Below are 27530 nucleotides of genomic sequence, written 5' to 3' on the forward strand. Positions count from 1 at the left end.
TTTCAGGTAGGGACAGATATAATAGGGGCATTGAAGGGACTTCTATATCAGCACATGAATAAGCAAGGAGTGGAGAGATAGGGACCATGAACAGGCAGAAAGGATTAGTTTAATTAGGCATCATGTTCAGCAAACCATCATGGATCAAAGGGCCTGTTCCTGTGCTGTACTGTTCTATATTCCATCTCTTGGTTTATGTCAGAAATATTTGCCTGAGTAAAGGCACTTTGTGCATTCGTGAAAATATCTCCAAGTGTGGCCCTGTGCCATTTGTATTCATAGTAAGAAGAGCATTTCAGAATGTCTGAATGCAAAAGAAACTTATTGAAAGATGAATGAAATAAATAGTAATTTATTAATTCTCTGCAGACCTTGGAACAAGCAGTGTTGTTTCTCTCGTTCCGTACATTGCTCTCGGTAGTTTAGCTAAACAGCTGTGCCAGCAGTCTGAGGCATTTCAAAAGCACTCTAAAGTTAGTGGCTTGAAACAGCCAGCTCAGATTCAATGAGTCTGCTGTTAAATCTGCTGAGACCTGCTGTTAGCCACAATTCCAATTCAGATGATGCTCAGCATTGGTTCACAGGAGCCCTGCCCACTGTATTCATTGGGTTTCTCTGTCTTTGCCTCTCCATTTGGTTAGCTTTGAATTTTCTGGCTCATTGAACTGAATGAACCGTTCATGTCACTCAGAGTTTTGCCTGATTTAGGCAGATATTAACCATGTACAGTCTATTCCCAAGATGATATGCCTGAGAAATGTTATGCAAATGATAGCCACTTCAGTGGGATAAAAACAAACATAAAAGTGACATTTTGGTAAAAATGGACATGGAGCAAGTGTTGATAAGAAGAAAGAGGCTTGCTAGAAAGAAAATGAGAATATATTGACTGTCACTGTTTTACTTCAGTTTATTTTTAGTAATGCCTGCGAGGATTCAATACTGAGTCGTCTCTGTCCATCTGTTTGTCACTGTGTTTGAAATGGATTAGAATAACTTGCCTATTTCGTGAAGAATTGGCTTAAAGCTTGCAACAGGGAAATGTTAAATCTCTGCTGATCTTGATTTTGGGTGTTCTCTGTCTCTGTTAGCACAGTAGCTGTTGGGGCTGTGAGTAGAGGCTCTTGTGACAGCCCTATACTATGTGGGTTAAGAAACAGACCTATAGACCACCAAGTAGGCCAGATTGAGATAGAATAGAGTGAGAATAGAGAGAAGATGGGAGTTCACTTATAGGAAATCTATTTAGTCCAGATTCAGACTTCTGAACTATTACCCACCAAATTTGAAATACTAATATAGATAATACAAAGACAGAGAAACTATTCTATGCATTATAAATGCCACTGAGAATATTATGACAGCTAATCAAGAGGACACATAAGAAATAAATTGATTTGCACACAATGATGCATTTTATGACTCCTTGTGGGGCAAGGTACAAGAAATATATCACATGTGCATCACAAAATCTTGGTCCAGCTGCTAACGGTTTTCTAGTGCGATGCTCAGCAAATCCATTTTTAACTGTCAACTGTAGTTTTATAGAGTTCAGCACTTTCAGGGAAGTGCCAATACATCTACGTTCTAAATCCAAAATACAGAGGGGGGAGTGGTCAGTTGTATTATCTTTGAAGTACATCTTCGCTCTTGGTACCAGAAAACTTTGCAAGTCACGACTTTGACTTTTGGTTCTGGCTGCATGATTGTCCCTGATGGATTCGGAAGGTGCATGGAATATTGAAATTTTGCCTGTGGTCTGATGGTTACCATGCTGTCAATGCTCTGTTGCTTTTCCAATTAACATGCCTATCCACCAGGCCGCTCTTTTGACCTTGCTCCTCCTTCGACCTTGAACTCTGTACCACCAGAAGCAAGAATTCCACCTCATTTAATCTCCATTACTGCCACTGACTTTTGCAATAGTGCTATGAAGTAAATACATCAATGGTTTCAGATAATTTGAAGGGAGGTTCAATTTTAGGGTTAGGTTTTAACCCTTTCAATGTGACACTGCTGAGTGCTCAACTATCTGTGGCTTTTCTGCATGCCGTAGATGTGGTATGACTTTGAATGTTGAGATTATCATAATAGGCTGTGTAGTTGCAAATCAATGCACCTAAGTTCCATGACAACAACTCTTATTCAAATAAATGACCTGCCATATTTTTGCAAACTGGCACATTTTGTTGCAAATGTAATGAGATAGTAAGAAATGACAACATTAAAGTACATAATAAATCATGGATGAAATCTAACTTTCACTCCATGTATGGTATCACTCTTTGAGAGTTTAGCATTGTTAGAATCAATCATTTGGTTGCACATTATCATTGATAGTCATGGGTATCACCCATGCAACATTTACACAACATAAAGAGAGGAGAGGCAAAGCAGAGGCAAACAAAGCCAACCTACTTGGGCTCAGTTTAGTTGTGCTCGAAGAATATTTGATAAAAGTCACAGTGAGTGGGAGCCATTTCCTTCTTATTTAAAGGAGATGAAGAGTCCACAGAGCAATTGATTATTTGGCAGTGACCACATAAGCCAGTGATTGTGAGGCACTCTAGTCTCAATTTGAGCTGTTGTTTATTGGGAGGGGAATGGGATGTTAAAATACAGATGTTTTGCTATAGCTGTACAGGGCATTGGTGAGATCTGGTATGCTGCATATAGTTTCAGCCTCGTTATTTGAGAAAGAACATAAATGTAAATACATTAGAAGTAGATACCTGTGATGAGGGTGTATTATTTTATGAGGCTAGGCCTGTATCCGTTGGTATTTACAAGAATGAGATGTGATCTTCATTGAAACATTAAAATATGCTGAGGGGACTTGACAAGGCAAATGCTGAAAAGATTTTTCTCATTGTTGAGGAACTGGTGGGTACAGATTAAATATAAAGAATCTTACAATTAATATGGAAACTTGAAGAAATATTTGCTTGAGGGTCATTTGTCTCTGGAACTTGCTGCCCCAGAGAGCAGTGAAGACAGGTTTGTTAATTTTTTTTTAAGGCAGAGGTGAATAGATCCTTGCTTGATTAGTTAGGGAGTAGACAGGCAGGAGCTGGAAGAACACAGCAAGCCAATCAGCATCAGGAGGTGGAGAAGTCAATATTTCGGGTACAAACCTTCTTCGAGTTCATCCAGCCTCCTGCCTGTCTACTTTAGATTCCAGCATCTGCAGTTTTTGTTTTGTCTCTGATTAGTTAGGGAGTCAGAGAGTAAGTGGGAAGGTGGAGTTGTGGCTGCAATCAGCTCAACCATAATCGTATTGAATGGCAGAGCAAATTCAAGAGGCTGAATGGCCTACTCTTGTTAGTAACTTGTATGTTCATATGTATATGTGAAAAAATATTGAAGAGGTTTCACTCTTGGGACTTCGGATTCACATCAGGAGAAACTGATGTGGCAGAAACCTCTGATCATCTGAGATGACATGGTGGCTCAGTGGTTAGCACTGCTGCCTCACAGCCCCAGACTCAGATTCAATTCCAGTCTTGGGCAACTGTCAGTGTGGAGTTTGCACATTCTCCTCATGTCTGCATGGGTTCCCTCTGGGTGCTCCGATTTCCTCCTATAGTCCAAAGGTGTACAGGTAAGGTAGATTGGCCGTGCTAAACTGCTCATTGTGTCCATGGACGTGAAGGCTCGGTGGCTTAGCCAGGGGGAATGCAGAGTTACAGGGACAGGGTGAGTCTGGGTGCGATGCTTTTCGGAGGGGCAGTGTGGACTTGCTGAATGTGCTGAATGGCCTGCTCCACTTTGTAGGGATTCTATGAGATCTATGTGAAATCGCTTATGTTAAACGAATTTGCAGACAGAAATTGAATTATGTATGAGCATAGGTCCACAACACGAAAGTGGACTGCCTCCATATTGGCAGCCTCACTCTAAGTTATGGGTTTGCTTGAAAAATGGAAGACTTGATGCTGGAGGATGAACACTTGTCTAGTTGGCGTTAGGGTGGGATAAAACAGAGGGATTGTTGTCAATGTTGAAATGATTAGATTAGATTTCCTACAGTATGAAAAAAGGCACTTGGGCCCAACAAGCCAACACCGACCCTCTGAAGAGCAACCCAGCAGACCTATTCCCCTACATTTACCCCTGACTAATGTGCCTAACACAATGGGGATTTTAGCATGGCCAATTCACTAACCTGCACATCTTTGGATTGTGATGTTGAAAAAAGTATTGAACTTCTTACAGATACCAATTTATAAAAGTCTCAGAGCAATTTACAAAAAGTGCTTGACTTCACAACCATGATTGACCTGCCTCAATTTAAGTTTGGTTTTAGGACTGAATGTCCCATTTGTATAAAGTTATTTTGCATCCAAAATTCCCCAATCTCAAGCTAGAATATCATTGAATAAGTATACAGGTTAACATAAATACTCGTGCTCAAAGTTGGAGGAGTATTGGCAGATGGCTGGGAGCAGATCTTGTCTTTTTGTCCAAGGATGTTTGATAGAAGGCATTGGACGGATTTTAACCATCAGCAGTCAGTGGAGATGGGAGCAGAGTATTCCCACTTATTGTTGCAGTGACAATGAACCGTTGAAAAGCCTTGGCTTCCTTTCCATTCCACTGATGAGCTATAGAAACGGCATTCTGGAGGTAGGTGGGATCAATGTGGGAACAAGAGAAATAACTGCAGTGCCTTATTCTTGTTCACTGGATTGAGGTGAAATACGCACTTGTTTAACAACAGAATAAAACAAAGCATCTTTGTAAATGCAAGACCATGTGGAACATTTTCAATTTTGGCAGAAAGCTTCTGGTAGGGGATCAGCTCCCTTTATACACCCTGCCAATTTTCATTTTCATCAAAGTCAATAAAATGGAAGAACTGGCGAGGTTCTTAACCAGGATGTTCTGCCCTAATTGAACTCCCATGAGAAAGGGCAGATAAGGATTCAGAATAATGTCTCATCTGGAAGATGGCATCTCCTGACAATTCAGTAGTGCATTTGAAAGAGATCTGAATTCACAACTTTTTGACTGAGTTAAGTTAAAACTGCAACCTTAAATGCCACATACGACACAGTCATCCAAAAGATGTAAAATATGCAAATGTATTGCTTCTCAAAATAGTCATAGGAAACCTTTATGCTTTTGTTTGATCTTGATTTATTCCTTCCAGTGTGGTGAGGAGGACATATAATTAATTCTGGTCTTCAACTTTTCATATTTCCTCATGGGTGCTGACCACTTAAACTCTTAATTTCTTTATTCACTGTTAAGAAACAGATCTCAACTTTAAAATGAAGTGAAACCAGTTATGTTTCTGAATATGACTGTGTTCTGTGTTTCAGATGCAATCACATCAGTAACACACACTTGCAATGATGTTAAATATATGATTCCCAGTGTAATTTGTTTTAATTAAATAAAATTGAGTACCACAGCTATCGCACTTGGTATTTCCAAAATTAGGCATTGCCACCAGTTCAAGGATGGGAATTGTCAATAAAGCCATTTTATGCATTTGCACCAGGGATTATTCTTATATAAAAATTAGCGTTGATGAAATCATCTTCACGTATGTCATGTGCAGAGAAGGCGTTTTACGTAAAATTATATTTTTAAAAGTCACATTTAAACACGTCATTTGCTATATTTAGGTGTTTTGAGAAGAAATCCAAAGCAGACACAACTATAGTTCTTAGATACTGTAAACTCAGCTTAAAGGCTTTCTTCTTCCAATCTGTGTACAACCTGAGATTTACAGCATTGAAACAGACCCTTTGGCCCAACTGATCCATGCTGGTGTTACATTCCACACAAACCTTCTTCCATCCTATTGCATCTAACTCCATCAACATTTTCTCCTATTTCTTACTTCCTCCTGTGTTTATGTAGCATCCATGTAAATGCAAATTAATATTTCCATCAAGCTTATGACTGTGAGTTCTGCATTTTGACCATTCCATAGATAGGAGAAAGTGAGGACTGCAGATGCTGGAGATCAGAGCTGAAAATGTGTTGCTGGAAAAGCGCAGCAGGTCAGGCAGCATCCAAGGAACAGGAGAATCGACATTTCGGACATAAGCCCTTCTTCAGGAATGACGAAGGGCTTATGCCCGAAATGTCCATTCCATAGATAAATAAGTTTCTCCTGAATTCCCAATTGAATTTATTAATGACCATCTTATATTTGTTTTCCCTTCTTTTTGTCTTCTCACACAAGTGTAAATCAATAGTCAGTGAAAGCAATTGGTTCTGACAACCTTCCCTATGCCTTTCAACTCCTGTCATTGGTTTGCATGGATGTATTCTTAACCCAGTGGAAAGACCTGACTTTCTTAACATGCTGCTGTTTGGTGTCTTTGATGATGGAATGATAGACATTCGAAGTAATTCATATGACTTTGAGTATTCAAACGGTGAGGCTTTTCAGAGTGATCTTTGACCTTTCTAGCATATGACAACAATGGGTAAGAAAATTAAAAATGCACTTTCAGCTGCTGACCAATGTTACTTCTTGCCTGGCTTTATGTTGTTGCCCATAATAAAATGTTGCTTTTTAAATCAGAAAGAGCTTTAAAAAAAACACAATGATGATATGTGAAGTTAATCTCAATGCAAAGTGAAAATGTTTGTATGTTTTCCAACTCTTCACAGTTTCTCTGAGGGCATTTACACTTAATACTGCACTACCTCCCCATGTTAAAATACAGTATACAAAGGTTCTTGCCATTAGAAGCTGCATCAGTATTTCAAGGGATGCACCCCAAATACACGTATTGTAATCCAAGGACCAAGTGACACTCATGGAATAAATCACATTTTATGCTCAAGATAACCTTTGTTTGTACTTCAATATTAAAAATGGGTTATAGCTCTAATATTTTGATTGTAGTAAAATCTGTGCCAGGAATGGGTAGCTGGTAATGCAAAGCTGGCCAAAAGTGAATTGATTTTGCAGGGTCAAATAATTTAAATCATTAATTGCCAAGTTGTGAAAGGCATTGTAGGACTGCAAGCTCTTTCTGTAAGAAAGCAGCTTTCTTACTAAGGCACAGTGAAATTGTGATGACAAGAATGTTGTAAAGCAATAATTAATTCAGGACAAAAGGCTCCACAATGAGCTACAAAAGGGCAGCTGAATCACAAATAAATTTCATTGATATAACAGGAACAGTGCGGATGTCATGAGCTGTGTAAAGCTTCATAACCCTGGGATTTAATTGTAATCTTAGACATGACACCCATTGCTGTTCTGTTAATGTGTGCTCTATTCTTTAGCATGTTGTGTGCGGGCAGGTTGTTCAATTTGACAGCGTGGCATCTGACCTGATCCTGATCTTTATTAAAAACATATTTTGAATATATATAATATATATATATATATAAAGTGTCTTTAGAAAATAATACTCTAAAACTATCCAAAGATCTTGAATCACTTCAGCCAAATGCATTGAATGTTCTGACCGAGAGCTGTAGCTGAGTTTCTTAATTCTCCCTCCACAGACTGAGGACACTGAAGCCTGTTGTGGCACTTTGGTCAAGGAATTGAACATTGTTAATTTTTATGGTATAATGCCACAACCAGAAGAGTCACTGAGTCAACTGGCCATTCTACTTGTTTTCCTTTCAGTTTTCTTTAAGACTCCAATTAATATGTTTTTGAAGAGTGCTTGATAAAAGGAAAAAAAATCTCCCTCAAGATCATCAGTTTGAATGTTTTAGCGTGACATGCAAGTGTTTGCTTCTGTTTTGAGATTGCTGAAGACTTCCTTAGAACCAGTTCCTATGGAACTGTCGGATCATGGCTATTCAATCTGTCATGCTGAAGGGATGTTTGGACCAGTCCAAGCAAGGTGCAAACATTGTTACTGCTTTGTCTAAAGGATATAATAATGGAGAATTCCTTGATAAATAATACTCAGTACTAATCTGTCTTCTTAAAATGCTTTGCTAGGTTTGGGATGATGCTAACAAGAAAGCATTAAAACTATCTGAAAATGACGGCTGGGTGTACGTTTCACCTTTCAACCATCCACTGGTTTGGTAAGGATTCATCAAAAAAGTCAGAAAATTTAATTCACTTAAATAATAAGAAAGGTGATGGAACAACCAATCAAAATTATTGTTTGTTTAATTTTTTTGCCTTGCCCTCTTAAATGATTGACTAAGATTCAATTCAAAAGGCTTTGAAGAATATTGAAGTTGAAGATAATATTTATTTTGACAGCATTTTTCTAATCGTGTAGTGAAAGAAAGATACAAATATGATTTTTTTATCAGTTTTGTCATAGAGTCGTAGAGATGTACAGCACGGAAACAAACCCTTTGGTCCAACTCGTCCATGCCGACCAGATATCCTAAATTAATCTAGTCCCATTTGCCAGCATTTGGCCCATATCCCTCTAAATCCTTCCTACTCATCCAGATGTCTTTTGAATGGTCCAAATGTACCAGCCTTCACCACTTCCTCTGGCAGCTCATTTCAAACATGCACCACCCTCTGCGTGAAGAAGTTGCCCCTTCGGTCCCTTGTAAATCTTTCCCCTCTCACCTTAAACCTATGCCCTCTAGGTTTGGACTTCCCCACCCCAGGAAAAAGATGTTGTCTATTTACCCTATCCTTGCCCCTCATGATTTTATAAACCTCTATAATGTCACCTCTCAGTCTCCAACACTCCAGGGAAAATAGCCCCAGCCTATTCAGCCTCTTCCTATAGCTCAAACTGTAATTGAGTATTTTGAAAAGGCTCTGATTTTGGAGGCAAGTGCTGTACATAATCAGATGCAGTGTCACGTTGCAAGGAGTCATATGTAGTGAGAGACACACGGTCCAGAGTTGGTTAGAGAGTGCCACAAACTGCAATAAGTAATGTAAACCATGGTCAAGAATCAGTTACAACGAGTCATGTAATATTTACAGGAAATGATACACAGTCAGTAGCTATTTAATTAGAACAACTAGGGAAGGGCCATACTAGACCTGGTATTGAGGTCTGAGCTCAGTTAAGTGATCAAAGTTTCAGTGGTGGAGCATTTCAGGAACGGTGAGTTTTAAATTACTGACGGATAAGGATAAGAGATGACCGTGGGTGAAAGTACTAGACTGGGGGGAAGGCTAACCATAACAACATTAGGCAGGAATGAGGGAATGTAGATTGGGGATGGCTGTTTGAGGGTAAATCCACATCTATCATGTGGGAATCTTTCAAAGATCAGTTGATGAGTGTTCAGGACCAGCATGTTCCTGGGAAAATCAAGGATAAAGATCACAAGATTCAGGAACCTTGGATGACCAGAGAAAGTGAGAACTTAAGTTGAAAAGAAGAAGGAGACATACGTAAGGTTTAGGAAGCTGAAAACAGACAGAACCCTCAAAGAATATAAAGAAAACAGAAAATAATTTAAAAAGAAGTTAGGAGGGCTAAAAGGAACCATGAAATGTCCTTGGCAAACAGGATTAAGGAAAATTCCAAAACGTTTAGTACCTGTAAAAGTTGCTAGTGGAATGTTAGGTCTACTCAAGGACAAAGGAGGGAATTTATGCATGGTGCTGGAGGAAGTGGGTGGGGTTCTTAATGAATACTTTTCACTGGTATTGAGAAAGGCGAAGGACATTGTGGATGGTGAGTGTAGAGAGGGGTATATTGATATTCTAGGGCATGTCTATATTAAAAAGGTGTTGTTGGGTGTTTTGAAAAGTAATAAGATATATAAGTCCCCAGGATACTGAGGGAGGTATAGGAGGAAATTGTATATTCTTTAATCACAGGGAGAAGTCCCAGAGGACTGGAAAATAGCCAATGTTGTTCCTTTGTTGAAGAAAAGCAACAGGGATAATCAGGGAAATTACAGGCCAGTGAGTGTTACATCAGTGGTAGGGAAGTTATTGGAGAAAGTTCTTGGGGGCAGGATTTATTCACACTTGGTAAAATATAGACTTATTCAGGATAGGTAGCATGCTTTTTTGTGGGAGGGATTTTATCTCACAAACCTGATAGAGTGTTTTGAGAAGTGACAAAGATGATTGACATGGGCTTATTGTTGTCCATATAGACTTTAGCAAGGCCATTGACGAAGATCCTTATGGCAGGCTGGTATAGAAAGTGAAGTCACATGGGATCAGCAGAAAGCTGGTAAGATGAATACAGAACTGACTTGGTCACGGAGACTGGGAGTAGAGGTAGAAGGGTGTTTTTATGAATGAAGATCTGTGACCAGTGGTGTTCCACAGGGATCAGTGCTGGGACCCTTATTATTTGAAAGGTATATAAATGATTTGGAGGAGAATATAGGTGGACTGATTAGTATGTTTGTGGAGCTGCAGAGAGTGAGGAGGATTGCCGGAGGATACAGAAAAGCTGGAGACTTGAATGGAGAAATAGCTGATGGAATTTAATCTGGACAAAAGCAAGGTGATGCATTTTGGAAGGTCTAATGCCCAAAATGTCGACTCTCCTGCTCCTCGGATGCTGTCTGACCTGCTGTGCTTTTCCAGAGCCACACTTTTTGACTCTGATCTCCAGCATCTGCAGTCCTCACTTTCTCCTAATGCAGGAGGGAAGTCTACAGTAAATGGCAGAACTCCTAGAAGCATTAACATACAAAGGGATGGAGGCAAACAGGTTCACAATTCCCTCAAAGTGGCAACACAAGTGGATAAGGTGGTCAAGAAGGCATTTGGCATGCTTTCTTTCATCAATCGGGGCATAGAATATAAAAATGGAAAGTCATCTTTAAGCTGTCCCAAACTTTACATAGGCCATGTATGGAATATTGTGTACAGTCCTGGTTGCCACTCTTCCAGAAGAATGTGGAGGCTCTGAAAAGGGTACAGAAACAGCTTACCAACATGTTGCCTGGTTTGAAGGATATTAACTATGAGCAGAGATTGGACAAACTCAGTTTGTTTTCTCTTGAGGGGTGACCTGATAGATGTTTACAAAATTATGAGAGGCATGGATAGAATGGATGATTGGAGCCTTTTTCCCAGGTTAGAAATCTCATTTAATAGGGGGCATAGGTTTGAGGTAAAAGGGGGAAAGTTGAAAGGAGCTGTGTGAGAGTGGTAAGTGCCTGGAATGTGCTGCCAGAAGAGGTGGTTGTAACAGATACAATAGCAATATTTAAGAGGCATCTTGACAGGTACATGAATATACAATAAGAGTGGAGTAAAGACAACATAGAGGCAAAAGATTTTTAATTTTGAATGATGTCATGTGTCAGTGCAGGTTGATGGACTGAAGAGCCTATTCCTGTGCTGTACTGTTTTGTTCTTTGTTAAAGAGAATGATGTGCAGTGAAATTGCAAATAGGTCTGTCCTATATCAGAATATCCAGGCTCCTGTTCCTTTCACACATCTGAGTACTAATCTGGGAATTAATCTTGAGCTGTTTTCTGCAAAATCTCAATATTCACTCTTGTCTGAAGTGAACAAAAACTGTGCACTATATTTTACTGAGACCTAAGCAAGGTCTTGACAATCAGAATCTCATAACCTGAGCAGCATCTACTGTTAACAATCAGTTGCAGGAAGTGAGACTGTCAGAGTTTTATAAAGGGAGTAACCCACAATAGGGAATTGGTTACAGGAAATGATATTTAGTTGGGAATAAGCCACAAGGAGTGGCTCACAGTGAAAATTATATACAGGAAATTATACTGCCTTTTATTGTTCCATAATGTAAATTTTATTTCCACCTCATATCAAATGTCTGTAACCATACGATGCACATGTCAACACAGACAATAAACAATCAAATTGTCAAGGTACTCAGCCAAAGGTACTTTAAGCACTGTGCTGCTGTCATATTTGGATTAACACAAAGAAAGAGGGTAATTTATCTATACAAATCAATGTGTTTAAAGTTCTCATTTAAGACCAATCGTATGCTACTGATATGCAATGCTATTGTGTATTGTGTAAGTTCTGGAAGAGGAGCTATATTTCTGTACTAGTTATTATAGCTTAAAGGAGATTTTTTTGCCAGCATGATATCTGATTGGCATGAGGTTACAACACTGTTTCTCCTCACCTCTAATTACTTAAGTGGTATAGCAATGAACAGCAAGTCAATTTTAAAGGGTTACTATTCTCATCTTTATAAATGAGTTGTTAGGTGCAAATACTCTTCAAGCACCTCAGAATAGCAGCGTTAAATTCAAGATGGGTTAATGGTATCATGTTGGTCACGAGGGATTCTGCAGATTAGTCAAGTCCTGCGTTCCTTCCTTGAGGGGTAAAAACATAAAGCAAAAGAAAAACGTATCTAATCCAATTCAATGTATTTGGTTGCAAAATAACAGCTGTGATTTTCAGCAAGAAATTTGTGTATTTTGGTTACTCCTAATATTTCTCGCAATTATTTTGTGTTGTGTAAGACAGCCTGCTCCAACTCCTGCTGTTTGATGTAATCAATCATCCATTTGGAACATCCTGGTCTCCAGTATTTGCTTACTCACCCAGTAAAGGCAAACACCATTGGTGATCGATGGTAGTACACAAACTGACTGCAGTCCATTAACTTCTCTCTCCATTCAGGGTTTGATCAATTACTACTACAGTTTTGCTGTTGAATTGCAGTCATGTAGTCTACTAAGTAAACATGACAAATTCAACCTAATTGAGACCCCTCCTTTCTTAATTATTCTTATACTCAGCATGATAGTCAGCTCACCTGATTTAATGCTTGTTATTGCTGATCTTCCTTAGGAAACCTACTGGGTGGCACATCTGTGCATTTGGCATTGATACCTGTTATGATTCACAAGCTCTCTTTCACCATTTTAATCTTTACTCGTAATTGCAGAGACACTGTAACTAAAGTCTTTTGCAGTGTTACTTCCAAAATGAAAGAAACAAAGTGAAAGTGTTCAAAGAAATGAAGTATTTTAAACTAGTTTTAAATTAAAAGATAAAGAAATTATAAATTGCATTGACAAATTTTCAAATTAGAAATTCTGATATTTCTGGTTTGTAGCAACTCTTGCTACAAATACATGCCAGTGACTCTATTGTTAAGTCATGTGCAGGAAGTTACGATGCTCATCTGCTTTGTGCCAGCCTGACACCAGAAAGTTGTTTAGGTAAGAAATGCCCTGGAGGAGGTAGCTGGAGTGGTCACTGACACCTTCCTTTTTACTCTGGTCTGTAGGATCAGTCCAGGCCAGACTGATAGAATAAAGTCAACTATAAGTTTCTACCTTAAATGAGTTAGGTAGTCTCAACCCACTTATACTCAAGCTAGGGTATGTTGTTCTGATTTTACAAACTGTTGTACAGCTTACAATCTGTGTGCCAGACAGTGGAATATTTAACATCAACATGCAATGTGCTACTGCAAGGCACTTAGTTCCGTCTTGCGGCTTAGGAACTTGACGCATTACGTAAGCTGTCATTATCAATAGATAAGTAAAAAATATTAGAATGCATTTTATATGATGATCTGTGGAAACAAATAATTCAAGGTATGACTTATACTTATCATTAAAGTCAACTGGAAATTAATGTTGATTCGGGTATGAAAGAACTCATGGTAGTTTTGTTTGTGCAATTATTTGATGCATTTCTGCTACATAAATATGAAAATTGTTTTTTAATTTATTCAATGGATGTCTCTTCTGTTTTACCTGTTCATACTGTAAGTTGTTACTTGTACTTTATATAAGGCTAAGGAACATGTAGAAATCACATGGTGCAAGTAAATTGGCGACAAGACACATACATGAGAAATGAAAAGTTTACCTTAACACCACACATGACTCACTATAGGACTTATAGAATAATATCAGTTATACCAAGGAGATGGGTGACAGTTACAGCTCCTAGTATTCTCTCCTGGCACTGGTAAGACTGCAAGAATTGCTGGCTAATTAGATTCACATCATGCTGTCACTGTGGGATAGCCTTAAACTGACTGATGTTTCTTCTGGGGGTTGGGGTGGGGGGGGGTGGGGTGGCGGAAGGTGGGGAGGTGGTTGTGGTTGGGGGCAGTCAAACAATCTCCATCCATAAGACTCAGCCTGGGGTCCTAAATGTGATCTTAAAATTCCATCCAGAATCTGGCCGATCATTATCAACACTGTCAGTTATTATGTAGTTGATAGATTTTACCAGATATTGAAGAGGTATTACTTTTTGTACAACTCAATTACAATTCTCTCTGCACTTGGTGGAAAATAATTGTAAGCATGTTTTTGGTAACCTTCTTGCACCATCAGCACAGATCAGAAGTTATGCATCCCCAGCAGATGATTTATGATCAGCTAATTTTGAAATTGGGGGAAGGCAAAAGTTGAGTGATATTATGGCTGGATAATTACCAGACATCCAGGTAATGTTCTGGGGACTCAAGATTGAATCCCTTGGCAGATGATGAAATTTGAATTGAATAAAAATCTGGAATTAGAGTCCAACGATGACCATGAAACCATTGTTGATTTTCAGAAAAAAAACTGTATTCCACTTTATATGATGTAAAGTGTAATACCCTTTATAGAAGGAAACCATTCTCCATAGCTGGTCTGTCCTACGTATGGCTCCAAACCCAAAGCAATATGGTTGACTGTTAACTAGCATCTGAACAATGGGGGATGTTCAATAGATTCTGGCCTAGCCAATGATGGCCACATAACATGAATGAATAAATTCTAAAAAAAGGTAAATATCTCCTTGGTATTTTATTGGTGGCATTTCAGCATTTTCTTTAGATTTCAATCATTAAATGGACAAGGAGGAGGAAATAATAGATTCCCCTCAGCAATATGACTTGTTTGATTCAGAATTTTGAAATCTGTTGAATGTCTATGATCGTACAATTTTTTTTTATATTATATCCGAAGGGAAGGAAATGCCACTGTTGTGGAAGAGCTTTCGGAGTCACTACATTGCAAACCTGGGGCTATTATCTTGTCGGTTGGAGGTGGTGGTCTTCTCTGTGGAGTGGTTGAAGGGCTGAAGAAAGTGGGCTGGTGTGATGTGCCTGTAATTGCCATGGAGACTAAAGGTGCAGAAAGTCTGAATGCAGCAGTGAAGGCTGGGAAATTGGTCACCCTCTCTGATATCACAAGGTATGGTGAAAATATCGATTTATAAAACTTGTAGCATTTTTACTGAAATAATAGAGATATATTTGCTGGGAGCACATTTATGCAAGAGGACGTAGTAAGAGAATGTGCTACAATATTAAAAATCACACACCAACACCAGGTTATAGTCCAACAGGTTTAATTGGAAGCACTAGCTTTCGGAGCGCTGCTCCTTCATCAGGTGGTTATCATCAGTGCTACAGTATGATAGTGCTGATCCGCTAACCTGTTCTCCCTTAGAAAATAGCCCCTTATTGACATTGAGGGATTGATTATTTTGTCCTTGTAATCATGTACAATTTAGACATTTCTAGTCAACCTGTTTAGAGATGCTATTATACACCTTTGGAGCAGGTGGGAATTGAACTTGAATCTTCTGCTCCTGAATGCACACTTTAGTAAACTACATTAAGAACTGATTCACCAGAGGTAGAAACCCAGTAGGAAAATCACCTAGTAGCAACTAGTAGTAAAGCCATCTTGTTGAAATTTTCTTATGCCTTTCAGGTTATTCCCTTGGAAGGGACTTCTTTACAGGGCTTAGTGGGTTTATTGATATTTCACGTCAATGTAGACACTCTTAGGAATCCCCTCATCTCTTTATTCACAATCCAATTACACATTATTCACTTTTTTAAAGCTGTGATTACATTATTCAACAGAAACATTCCATGTAGATAGCTATGAAAATAAGAAAAACTATTTCCAAACCATTTGAAGCTGTTCAGATTGTTGGAAAGACTTTGCATATAAATACCTCCCAAGAATCTTTGGTCCACCAACTGTTGAAATCACTTCTATTATTTACTGTATTTTCTAGTTATATTAACTGTCATGATCTTGGGTGACTTGGGTAAGAAGTGATCCATAGGGCATATGCCATCAGAAACACCAGCCAGTACGTGTAATACAAGACAGGATTGTGTGTCATTATTATGAAAGACCGGCATATGGGATAAAAATGCCTATGTTTATTCTGTTGCTTATTTTAAAAAAAGGTTTGCAGAGATGTAATAGGAGACTTCTTAAAAGGTGTACGGTTACTGTTAGCGAAAGCAAGAAATTCAATTTGCACATGATTCCCAGTGGCTGAATACTTATTACCTCCCTACTAAGTAATGATAGTATATGAGCACATCTTACTTTGAAAGATGTGTTGATGGTTTGGATTAGATTTTCAAATTATAGTCTGGGCATAAACCCACCATGGCAGATCACTGCTGTCATAGAAACTATCCAATTTTCATTTCTCCTTATTGTCTGAACAAAAAGGTATTGTAGACAATTAGAAAAGTTCATGGTTTTGGATCCCCCAGTCAAAGCTTGCATTTATTATTGATAATTATTCAGATCTGGTGCTGACAGCTGAAGTATAGCAGGTATATTAACACCTTATTATATATCCTTGGCTGTCCTGAGACTGAAAACTGAAATGACTGTGACGTTGTGCCACTGTGATGAGTGACGAGATTAGGATTATATTTTTTACAATGAAGCTCAGTCTTCATGATGTAGCTGGAGCATCATTGAGCTTAGAGACAGGATTACAGTGGTGCTGGAAAAGCACAGCAAGTCAAGCAGCATCGAAGGAGCAGGAAAATCGATGTTTCGGGCAAAAGCCCTTCATCAGGAATGAAGCCCTGCATCACCTAGCTTAATTAGTGGGTAATTTATGTCAACAACTTCACACCAATTTATGAGAATAAATGAGAAAGAAAATGGACATCATACAGAGAGATTTAGCAACTTCAAGTTAACCATTACTGGATACACATATTTGGCCAGTTTCCTAGTGATTTATGCCAGTGATAAATTTCTGAGTCTATTTCAAGGAAGTGATTACAGTATCTATGCAGGTTATGACTTCTGCATTCTCATGAGTTTATTGACCTCAAATTTCTATAACATGAAGTCAAAAAAAAAGTATCATTAACATTTTCCAATTGGGTAACTGCTAACTTATAATAAGAATAAGAAACGCTGAACATGGATTTGATTAATTTTCAGGTGGATATGTAAATGTATTTTAACGTCAATAGTACCTCAGTTAGCTAGAGAGTAAACACATTTAATTTGTGACAAGTTTAATTTGCTTACTCAAACCGAGATCAGGCAATGGAAGAAAAAGAATAGAAAAACCTTGAAACAGAGTGGCAGAAAAAACTGAAATTTATTTTCAATGCCTGCTGTGTATTTCCATCATTTTTCATTTTTATTTTAGCTTTCCAGCACTCAATTTTCCTTTGACTGTAGCTGAATGTGGTTGTTATATTGATTTGTTCAGATGTTTTTAATTCAAAATTCTTAAAAGAATGAAATAGTTTGTAATTCTTCAGTGAAGTTGGGCTCTTTACTTATGAGGACTTGTGTTTGATGTTTGTACATAACTTGCATAACTGATTTATTTTGCTCTACAATGATAATTGTGCCATCAGTTGTTCAGGACTTTCCCCACTTGGACTTTCCCCACAAACCTTTCAATTTACTACCATTAATAATGTGATACCTTAATGATTCTTCTTTGATGAACTTCTGTTTCATCTTTTAATATCTACTGCTTTGGCACAGTATCTGTGTAGTATCTCTGTGTACAACAGTGTCTGTGTGTGTGATGAACTGTTTTTCTAACCTACTATTCTTTGTATAATAGTGTAGCTATAACCCTAGGAGCTAAAACTGTGTGTGAGAAGGCACTTCAGAATGCACAGGAACATAATATTTTCTCTGAGGTAATCAGTGACCAGGAAGCTGTGCAAGCGGTGGAGAGATTTCTAGGTGAGACTTCTTATTTTCATGTACACAAATTATTGAGGATCTGACATTTCTGTTTAATATGATGGTTTGTTTTAACTTGTAAGTTCAGAATTCTGCTCAGCTGTAAGATGAATAATGAATTAGCTTTGAATTGTTTTCTTATACATCCCATTTGGAACAAAAGGCAGTTTCAGTACATTCTGATTAAATGAAAGCATCAGACACAAAATTAAATCCATTACCCTTCCACAAGAGCACAGTGAGTTGGTTGTGAGAGTTTCTCATTACAGTAACAAGAGTTGCTCTTTATACAGATGTGGCAATTTGATGCAATTTTATGTATAGAAAATTCTGTAATTATGAATATTAGCTTGATTAAAATGACTGGGTTTTTGCTTTTCATTTGGAAATGTTAAACAGGAAGAATATTTGGCAACTCATCTGAATTAATGCTTTTGCCAGGTTTTATACCGAGTTAAATTGTTATATTATTTCACAGTGTATAATGTTATTGTTTATTGTCCAATAACAGCACCCTAAAGTCTCACAAGGTATCTACTTCCATCTGGCTAGTGCATTCATTCCTGGAGTGTGAAATGCAGAATAATAAAAAGCACAGTGAGGAAAAAGAAATGTTCCTTTTGCTAATCCAAACCTTGTTAATCTCAAACTTTTGAATAAGTTGTCATACAGTAATAATTTATTTACTCAATCAAGTGAATTCGCTGCAGTAGGCCATTCAGCCCCTCTGACCTGCTTCATCATTCAATGATTCATGGCTGATCTTTTTTTTAATTTATTCACTCACAAAATGTGGGCATCTTTGGCTAGGCCAGTATTTATTGTCCATCCCTAGTTGCCCAGAGGGCAGTTAAGAGCCAACTACATTACTGTGGGTCTGGAGTCAAATGTAGGCCAGACCACATGAGGATGACAGATTTCACTCCCGGAAGGACATTTGTGGATTAGCTTTCCAAGCAATCAGAAATGGCTTCATGGTCATCTTAGACTCTTAATTCCAGATTCTTTATTGAATTCCAATTCCACTATTTGTTATGCGGGACTTGAACCAGTGGCCCCGAACATTAGCTGAGTTTCTGGATTAATAGTCGATGCCCGTAGGCCATTTCAGACAACAGAATTAAAGGGTGCACTCAATTTTGAGAATGAAATTTTAATGAACTCTAAGATTGTGGCCTTGACTCCACATTCCTGCCAATGTCCGATACCTTTTGACTCACTTGATAGTCTGGAACCTATCTATCTCTGTCTTAAAAATATTTGCAGGCACGGCCTCTGAAGGTGAGAGTTCTAAAGACCCAAGATCCTTTGACTGAGAAATGTTTCTCCTCATTTCTGACATGGACAGGAGACCCCCTTATTTTAAAACTATGTCCTCTAGTTCTGGTTTTCCCCAAAGAGGAAAGATCCTTTCAGCACCTTGGCTGCACAACAAACACCAGGATATTTCTCTACCCCTCTGTTATCACAAATGAGGAGCAGGCTCCCAGTTAAGATTTCACCATTCTAAAGCTTTTGTCCATTTTAATGGCATATTTTACGAATGTGTCTCTTATTCTGTTTTTCACCCCTGAATGGGAATATTAGTTCATTTCACTTTTTAAAGGAAGACTTTCAATAATATTTTGCACAAAGCCAGTTGGCTATCTTTTTGATTTTGGCAAAGTTGCATGCGTATGGGAAATATTAATCAATAATATTCGTTATACTATCCATTGTGGGTTTATTAAACTTTCCTTCTCAATAATGAGTGCAGCCTTCAGTTCTGTTATTTAAGAATGTGGAGCACAGCAAGATTTACTGACCTATCAGTATAGACATTGCTTTTTTGGTGGTTATGGTAAAATACAAAAATTAATGCGAGTAATCAGATTCAGGAAAGAGTTACAAAAGAGAAATGAGTGGTGGTCATGAGAGAGATGGAGGTAAATTCAGAGTGAGAGTGAATTAGGTTCGGTGTGTATATAATAGGGGGATAGGGAATAAAGGACATGAGAAAGACAAGGATGAAAAGAATGAAAGAAATGATGGAGATAGTAACGAGAGAAGGTAAATGAAAAAGAGGAGAAATGACTGCAATTGGAAGAATTAAAAATTACAATCTAGATTTTAATTAAAAGAAACAAAGCATTGCAAAAGCCATGCTGGAACCATGATGGATCACTTTTCATCATATGTTTATTAATTGCGAATATGAGTAAGCACACCAGTGCACTTCTGGTTATCTTGTCAGTTTACAGTATCTCTATTTGCACATTGAAGTTGAATAAATTGGTCACCCCTATTGTAAATACAGTTGTATTCTCTTTAGATTTCAGTTGTGATGCTCCCTTCTGCCAAGTCCATTATCAAACAAAAGATTTAATAGGGTCAGTGGGTAAGAACACCACTTGAAATGTAATTTTTTTTGCTGATGCTGCAAGTTATTCGCCAGGTTACAAAACTTAAGGAACTGGTACCTCACCAGAACTAAGTGGAGGAGATGGATTTTTGGTGTAAAAAGTTGGTTGGTATTTTAGATATTACAGGATGTTACTCAGTAGCCAGTGGATCCACTTTGAGTGCTGTGCTAGTCTCTGAGGCTAGGTCTGTCATTAGACCAGTGACCTGATATGATGGTTAAATTGGAGTTTGTGCCTTGATTTCAAACAGTTGGCTCTTTTTGCAGATGATGAAAGGTTTTTGGTTGAGCCAGCTTGTGGTGCATCGCTCGCTGCCATTTACACTGGAACAATCCAGCAACTGCAGAAAGAAGGACGGTTGGCCCAGGATCTACAGTCAATAGTAGTCATTGTCTGTGGTGGGAGCAGCATTACAATGGCACAGCTCAAAGAATATAAAATACTACTTGCACAAAGCTAAGCACAATTTTTTTTTCTGAATTATAAACTCTCTTATAAACTCTCTTTGTCTGCCAGACAGTAATCATGTGAAATGATATGACTGGAACTATTGGGGAGTGCTGGGTCCCTGGTGAACAGAATGGATGTGGCAAGGTTGCCATTTCTTATCTTTTCTCATCGACATTTGTGATCTTTTCAATACTCTCCTCCACTTTAACAATTACTCGCCCTGATTGTATTCTCTTCACCATCAGTATTCAGTCTCTCTATACTTCCTCCTTCACCTTAAATGAAACCCAACCAGTCTCCATCCACTCCCACCCAAGCCCAACAGGCTCAACTTGTTCTTGCAATGATTAACTTGCTCTTTGCCACAACTCACTTTCCCCAAGTAATAGATGGCACTGGAGGAACCCCTATGGGTCTTGGCTTTAATTCTGACATGGATGTCCACCCCTTGGATTGAATGGTTTTCATTTTGGAGGGTAATTATTAGTTAGTCACACTGTAGTGGGTCTGGAGCCTCATTTAGGCCAGACCAGGAATGGACAGCACACATTTCCTTCCCTGAAGGATATTAGTGAATAAGATAGGTTTTTATGACAATTAGTGATAGTTTCAAAAATGATCGTCACAAAACTAACTTTCAATTCCAAATTTTATTTATTGAACTTACATTATGCCAGGGGCATGGAAGCCATTTGATTACATGCCTCTAGAGAATTAGTCTGACTGCCTGGATTAAGAGTCCAGAAACACTCTCACTATATCACCATCTCACCTTTGTGGTGTGTGTGTGGCAAGTCCCTTATTCCAGTCCTATTCCTTCACTTCTTTTTCTGTACTTTGACTTAGCAGTGCTATTTTCTACTCTTAAACTGAAACAGAAAGTTTAATTGACTTTACTTCCGATTTCTGCACTTCCTTTAACTTCCAATGGTCCATCTGGCCCTTCCCTTCACTTTCTAAAGTTCTGTGTTCTATTTCTGAAGTAGATTATCAATCAATGTTCTCTTTATAGCTCTTGATTCTAGCAGACTAACATCTGCAGGAAGACTATTCCATTTTCCTAGGTTGTCTGTCGTATTTGCTCTGATAATGCTGCCTGTAACCTCAATTTAAAATTTCAATTCACCATGCTTTAAAAGGTTCCTGACCATATCTTGTCCATTTCCCACATTTTTGCTTTTGCCCCTTTCTCCTCCCTTCTAGAACCCTAATGGGATTGCCCTTGTTTTACCATCCCATGACCCTCCATATTCAATGGATCATTTTCCCCAATTTTGAATGCCCCAGCATAATGTCAGCACTGAATGTGTCTTTCTCTCCCATTCAGTAATCAGACTTCTTGATCCTCTACATCCTAATCGACTCCTCAATCATTCTTAGCATTCCCATGCAAATATCATTTTTTCTCCTGTCTTCAAACTGTCCAAGCTCTTCCGGGTGAAACAGTAACGTACTTGCACTTCCAATTTGTTACACTGTATTTGCTTCTCATGATGCAGTCTTTTCTGCATTCCCGAGATCAAACACTGATAGGTGACCATGGTGGAATACCTCCATTCAGTCCGATCCCTACCATGAGCTTCTGCCCCCTTCACTCTCTGTTACGCTCTCACCTTGTACTCTCTGGTGTTGACCTCCTGCACTGTTCCAATAGAAGTCGGAAACAGCAATCCACCTTTCGATTTGGTACTTTACAGACGTCTGAACTCCACCTTGATAATGAAATTGTTGAACTCATAACTCCTGCTTCAACTTTCCTTGACCCACTTACACTTTGTCAAGATCCTATTTTTGTTCCTTTATTTATTCTGTTACCATCTCCTTTAAACATGCACTATCACCTCTTTGTCATTTCATTTTTCTCCCCTTGCACTTTATCACTGATCTTTCCTTTCTTCTTCATTCTCTTGCTTCTTTTTCTACATCAGTTCTTGCTTGAAACCTGTTGCATCTTTAAAGATATTGACCTGAAATGTTACATTTCTCTCTTTCCACAAATGCTGCCTGATATTGGGTATGTCCAGCATTTTCTGTTTTAATCTTGCCTGGACTTGCTTCCTCTGCGCTGCAAAGCAACTTTGAAATATTTCAAACGTTATTTATCTCAAACCCGTCCTTGACAAAGCACTGCTTTCCAGTAAAGTTGACCTGCTTCCTTTGCCATCGCTGCCCGGACCATTCTCTCTTGGTTTGGATCAAGCAGGGCAAGAGGAAAGGTGGAAAGCAATCCGAATCATTGTACCGGGTGAGTGAGTGGGGAAAGGCAGAAATTTTAAGTAGTAGGAAGCAAAGAGGCAGGAGGATGATGTAAATGCAATGAAATAAATTAAAATTTATGTAACTGTTGTATTGGGAAAAAATGCATTAAGCAATTAATTGTGTAAAAAAAAACTATAATCACATTTTTCTTTGGGAAGAATTGATGATTTTTTGATTCCCTGTAATGTTCATGTTTATGTAGGCGCCCTGGGATTGCAGCTGAAAGCATTGAGCGTTGAAAGTTGTTAATTATTTTGCTTGTCATCAGGGTGAGATCCAGGCGATTGGATTAATGACATTGATAGAATCTTTGAGTGTTATTTTCATATGGCATGAAACACTTCAAAGTTCTGCTCTGTCCCTGCATGAAGTGATTCGGTGTGTACATTCCTTCAGGCAGTGTTCTAATTTAATCCAACTCAACCCAGCTGGATGGACTACACTTCATTCTGGTGGTTGCAAACAGGAATAAATATTAGCATTTAATGTCATCATAATGTTCTTGAAACAAAGTTGGTTGATAATGAATGCATTTTTTTTAAAATCACTATCAGAAAAGATGTTTCCTTTAAAAGAACAATAGCCTTCAAAAAAAGATATGTTTAATAATTTTTTTTACGTAACAGAACACATGTATCATTTTCAACACAGTGATACATCTCTCCGTCTCATTCGCATGCATTAACTGCAATGAAAGAAGCATTTACCAAATGTTGGATCGAAACACTCACATTAGATTCAGAAGATATCTTTGTGGGGCAATCATGATTTCAGATTCAGGGAGAAATTCACAAGGAGTGGAATTTTACAATAACATTTATAAAAAGGGAGGGTTTTTAAGTCCACTGGCAGCTCCTGGGTCTTAAGGTCTGCCAGTCAGGCCTACACCTGGACGGATCCAGTGGCGGGGAGATCAGATTTTCTTTTTCTTCTTGTCGTAGTCACAGAGATCTACAGCACAGAAAAATGCCCTTTGGCTCATTGCATTCCCAAACAGTCAGAAACAAGCCACCTAATGAATCTCGTCCCATTTCCCAGCACCTGGTATATCGCCTTATATGCCTTGGCATCGCAAGTGCGCATCTAAATGATCCTTAAATATTATGAGGGTTTCAGCTTCTACCGCCCTAACAGGCAGTAAGTTCCAGATTCCAAACTGTCTCTGAGTGAAAACATTTTTCCTTTCATCTCTTTTAAATCTTTTACCTCTTCCCTTAAGTCTATGCCCTTGGTCATTGATCCCTGTATGAGCGGGAAAGATTTCTTCCTGTCTGCGCTATCAATGTTGCTAATGATTTTATACATCTTAATCATCTCATTTTTCAATCTCCTCTGCTCTAAGGAAAACAATGCCAATCTGCCAATCTCTCTTCAGAACTGAAACTTTCCAGCCCAGACAATATCCCTGGTAAATCTTCTCTGCACTCTCTCTATTGCTACCATATCCCTCCTGTAATGTGGATTCCCAAAATGCAAACAATGCTCTGGCTGCAGCCGAACTAACATTTTATAAGTTCCACTGTAAATTCCCTGCTCTTAAACCCTATGCCTCAGCTCATAGAGGCAAGCATAACTCATGCCTTCTTAACCACTTTATTCACCTGTCTTGCTACTTTAAGGGACTGGTGTACATGCACACCAAGGTCCCTCTGATCCTTGCTGCTTCCCAGGCTCATACCTTTCATCATGTATTCCGTGCCTTATTTGTCCTACCCAAGTGCATCACCTCAGGTTTATCCGGATTGTATCCCAGTGGGTTGGGGGATGCAGGGGAAGGGAAGTCAGAAGGAAAGGGCATGATTTGACTTTCAGAGCTCACAATCCTCCCCTGCACCTCTAGTTGCCCCAGTTTGGAGATATTGGAGTCCATCCCATACTCAGCAAGTGGTTGACAATGATTTACCAGCCTAATCATCTTTTCTGTCTGTCAAGAGGCAGGTGGCCATCCACCTGGTGAGCTGGCATCCTTACGTGGAAACTAACTGACCACTTAGGGCCCTAATTGTCAGTAATTTGAGAAAGTCACCCACAGATCGTTTTGCCCAGACTTAGTTGTTGAGGTGATGAGGACAGGGTGAGTTTCTGTCCAGGGCTAACTCACTCCATTATTTCTCATTGTACCTCCAAAGGGGGAAAAATACACCACAAGTCTTTTTGTTTCTTCAAATTAATTTCTGAAGACATCTGGGTGGATTGCAGGTTTCCTTTGGTTAATCTCACTAATCACTGCTGACATGTTAAAACTGTGAAGTACATTGGGTTAAAGACTGTATTGACTGATGTTATTGCAATGGCTTCATTCTGTCTGGCACTATAACTCTTCTCAGCCTGTTGTTCTTAAAGATGTTCGATACTTAATATCCCAGTTGTGCTGAAGTAAGCGGTCATCTCTCAAGAGTATGTCCAAAGGTTATTTTTCATGATTTTGTGCTATTAATAGCTTACATCCAGACAGTGATCCACAAAAGCCTTCATTTGGTAATCTTTACAGAGTTAATGGCATCCCAAATCTGCATTATAGTGACTCTTAGAATTTGCCAATTACTTCGTAATGGCAAGAGCTTTTGATGTGCATCAATACAAGCAAAAAGACATGGATGACTAGCAAATGAAGGTCATGGGTTTGATTTTAAACACCATCTCCTTGGAGCATTGTATTTAATGCCAGATGACTCAGAGTGTGAATGCTTAGTCTAGTCATAGAGTTTTGTCACACAATATTTCGAATTGGAGAAAACAGAGCTTCACTTGGCAAACATAAATGCATGTGCAGATTTCTGTTCACCAGTGACATTTCTATATTACAAAAGAGTTGATGGCACTAGCACCCGCTGCCTATCATTGGAAGCTGCCTTTCAGCTAATTGCCAAATTGTTGGGTCAATTTGCCACATGTTGAGTGTTGGCATGCCATCAAAGGACATTAATGTTAAACACGTAGTGCAATTTGGGAAAGTGTTAATGTCTGAAATATATTTAACAGTTGACATGAATAGATTTTTATGTGTAAAAATTATTTTTAAATTCCTTTCTTTGCTTTGAGTTACATAACATTTCCTGCTTGACTGACTGGGGGCAGAGCATGGGAGGAAATTCAAGAAGATTAAGAAACTGTAGGGGAGATGATCTATGTGATGTGTCTCAGCAATTGCTTTTTAAATGATCACATACTAATTCTCTGACTTTATTATTCCCTATGGCTGTAACTGCTCTACTGTGTGACAGTGAAAGTAGGTGGAAGACTAACAACAAATTGTTCTATTAATTAAATGCATCCCCAAATACAAAGGGACATAAAACAACAAGTAGGCACTTAGCAGTTGTTTTTTAAATATTACTAATTTGCTAATATTTTGTGTATGACATTGAGTATACCAGAACAATATTGAATGGTACTACTGCTAATTATCAAACAAAAATTTGATGTATTAATATATTGAAAGATCATTAACATCATTACTGCAGTGTTACAAAATGTATTCCTTGAAGCATTTCCTGAATTCTTAAATGTAATTGACTATGATCTCCTGTTTTACATTTTAAGCAGTGTGACTTGTAACCAGGTTTTGGAGGTACACAATATGTGGGAGAAATTTTCATGGAATAGGTGTCATTATAAATGTTGTGATTTTTTAAAAAACATTACATTTAGTTCTGCTCCATTGCATATGGCAAAACAAACTATTACCCTGATAAACTAATCCAGCCACTAATGATTGACTGTCACTGTACTGTGTAGATTCCAAATAAATTAACAAACAGACTATTTGTACCTACTTTGTACTGCACTTTTATTGCATAATTTATTGATCAAATGTGTATCTTCCGTCTGTGTGGCCTCTAGCGGTACTGCTATTAGATTAGCTTCACCTCTGTGAGTACTGAACAGGAACAAAGTTTTCAAAACTCTCGCCAACTTGTTAACAAATTGAGCAATCACCCATAGTGCCTCATTGCCTAATTCATGCCAGATATTCTGCAGCAAGGTTATTCTAGTGAATGGGGAGAAAGTGAGGACTGCACATAGTGGAGAGTCAGAGTCGAAAAGTATGGTGCTGGAAAAGTGCAGCAGGTCAGGCAGCATCCAAGGAGCAGGAGAGTCGACGTTTCAGGCATAATCCCTTTATCAGGAAGGGGGCTGAGAGATAAATAGGAGGGTGGGAGTGGGGCTGGGTGAAGGTAGCTGGGAAAGCGATAGGTAGGTGCAGGTGGGGGATGATGGTGATAAGTCGGAGGGGAGGGTGGAGTGGATAGGTGGGAAGGAAGATGGACAGGTGGGACAGGTCAAGAGGGCAGTGTCAAGAGGGAGGATTGGGTCTGGGATGAAGTGGGGGGAGGGGTTTTGAGGAAACTGTTGAAATCGATATTGATGTTGTGTGGTTGGAAGGTTCCAAGGCAGAAGATGAGGCATTCTTCCTCCAGGCATTGGATGGTTTGAATTTGGCAGTGGAAGAGGCCAGGACTTGCATGTCTTTGGTAAAGTAGAAGGGGGAGTTAAAGTAATCGGCTACAGGGCAGTGGGGTTGTTTGGTGCGTGTGTCCCACAGATGTTCCCTGAAATGTTCTGGTGAGTTTGCGTCC

General features: G+C 38.7%; 1 protein-coding gene across 4 annotated transcripts in view; it reads left to right on the plus strand.

Annotated features, from left to right (window-relative positions):
* The window catches only part of sdsl (serine dehydratase-like), a 43731-nt gene extending 17006 nt beyond the window's left edge, over positions 1-26725 (plus strand). For all 4 annotated transcript variants that reach the window (XM_043715834.2, XM_043715838.2, XM_043715833.2 and 1 more), the window contains 4 exons: positions 7934-8022; positions 14819-15046; positions 17715-17839; positions 20508-26725. In XM_043715834.2, the coding sequence (XP_043571769.1) occupies positions 7934-8022; positions 14819-15046; positions 17715-17839; positions 20508-20701 (636 nt within the window). In that variant the 3' untranslated portion in view covers positions 20702-26725. The remainder of the gene's footprint in view (positions 1-7933; positions 8023-14818; positions 15047-17714; positions 17840-20507) is intronic.
* Positions 26726-27530: the final 805 nt, after the last annotated feature.

Source organism: Chiloscyllium plagiosum, unplaced genomic scaffold (assembly GCF_037043375.1).
Source record: "Chiloscyllium plagiosum isolate Xiang-an unplaced genomic scaffold, Cpla_swu_hap1 HiC_scaffold_24, whole genome shotgun sequence".
Taxonomy (NCBI): Eukaryota; Metazoa; Chordata; class Chondrichthyes; order Orectolobiformes; family Hemiscylliidae; genus Chiloscyllium; species Chiloscyllium plagiosum.